Raw genomic sequence first — 332 nt, 5'->3', positions numbered from 1 at the left:
AGAAGGCGGAGGCTGCGGCAGCCGCGGCGGAGCCCGGGGAGCCGCTGGGGGCCGGCGCCTGTGTGGAGAGAGACGGGAAGGCACTGCTCAACCTGCTCTTCACCCTGCGGGGGGCCAAGACCGCCCCGCTCTCCCGTGCCCTGAAGGCCTTTGAGGTGAGGGCGGAGGGGGCCCACGAGGGCACCTGGGGCCAGTGTGAGTGGGATTCAGGTGCTGCCCAGGCCACGAAGGGCACAAGGGGAGAGGGTGCGGGGAGCGTTGGGGGACCCCGCAGCCCCCATCACACCTCAGGTTCTTGGGCTCCCCATGAGGCCGCCAAGCCCTGCCGCCCC

General features: G+C 72.3%; 1 protein-coding gene across 1 annotated transcript in view; it reads left to right on the top strand.

Annotated features, from left to right (window-relative positions):
• Positions 1–332, top strand: part of TH (tyrosine hydroxylase) — a 7,808-nt gene that overhangs the window by 2,670 nt on the left and 4,806 nt on the right. The window contains exon 2 of the mRNA XM_015565470.1: positions 3–195. Within this exon, the coding sequence (XP_015420956.1) occupies positions 3–195 (193 nt within the window). The remainder of the gene's footprint in view (positions 1–2; positions 196–332) is intronic.

Source organism: Myotis davidii, unplaced genomic scaffold, assembly GCF_000327345.1.
Source record: "Myotis davidii unplaced genomic scaffold, ASM32734v1 scaffold880, whole genome shotgun sequence".
Lineage (NCBI taxonomy): Eukaryota > Metazoa > Chordata > Mammalia > Chiroptera > Vespertilionidae > Myotis > Myotis davidii.
This window is presented reverse-complemented; position numbering and strand designations above follow the sequence as displayed.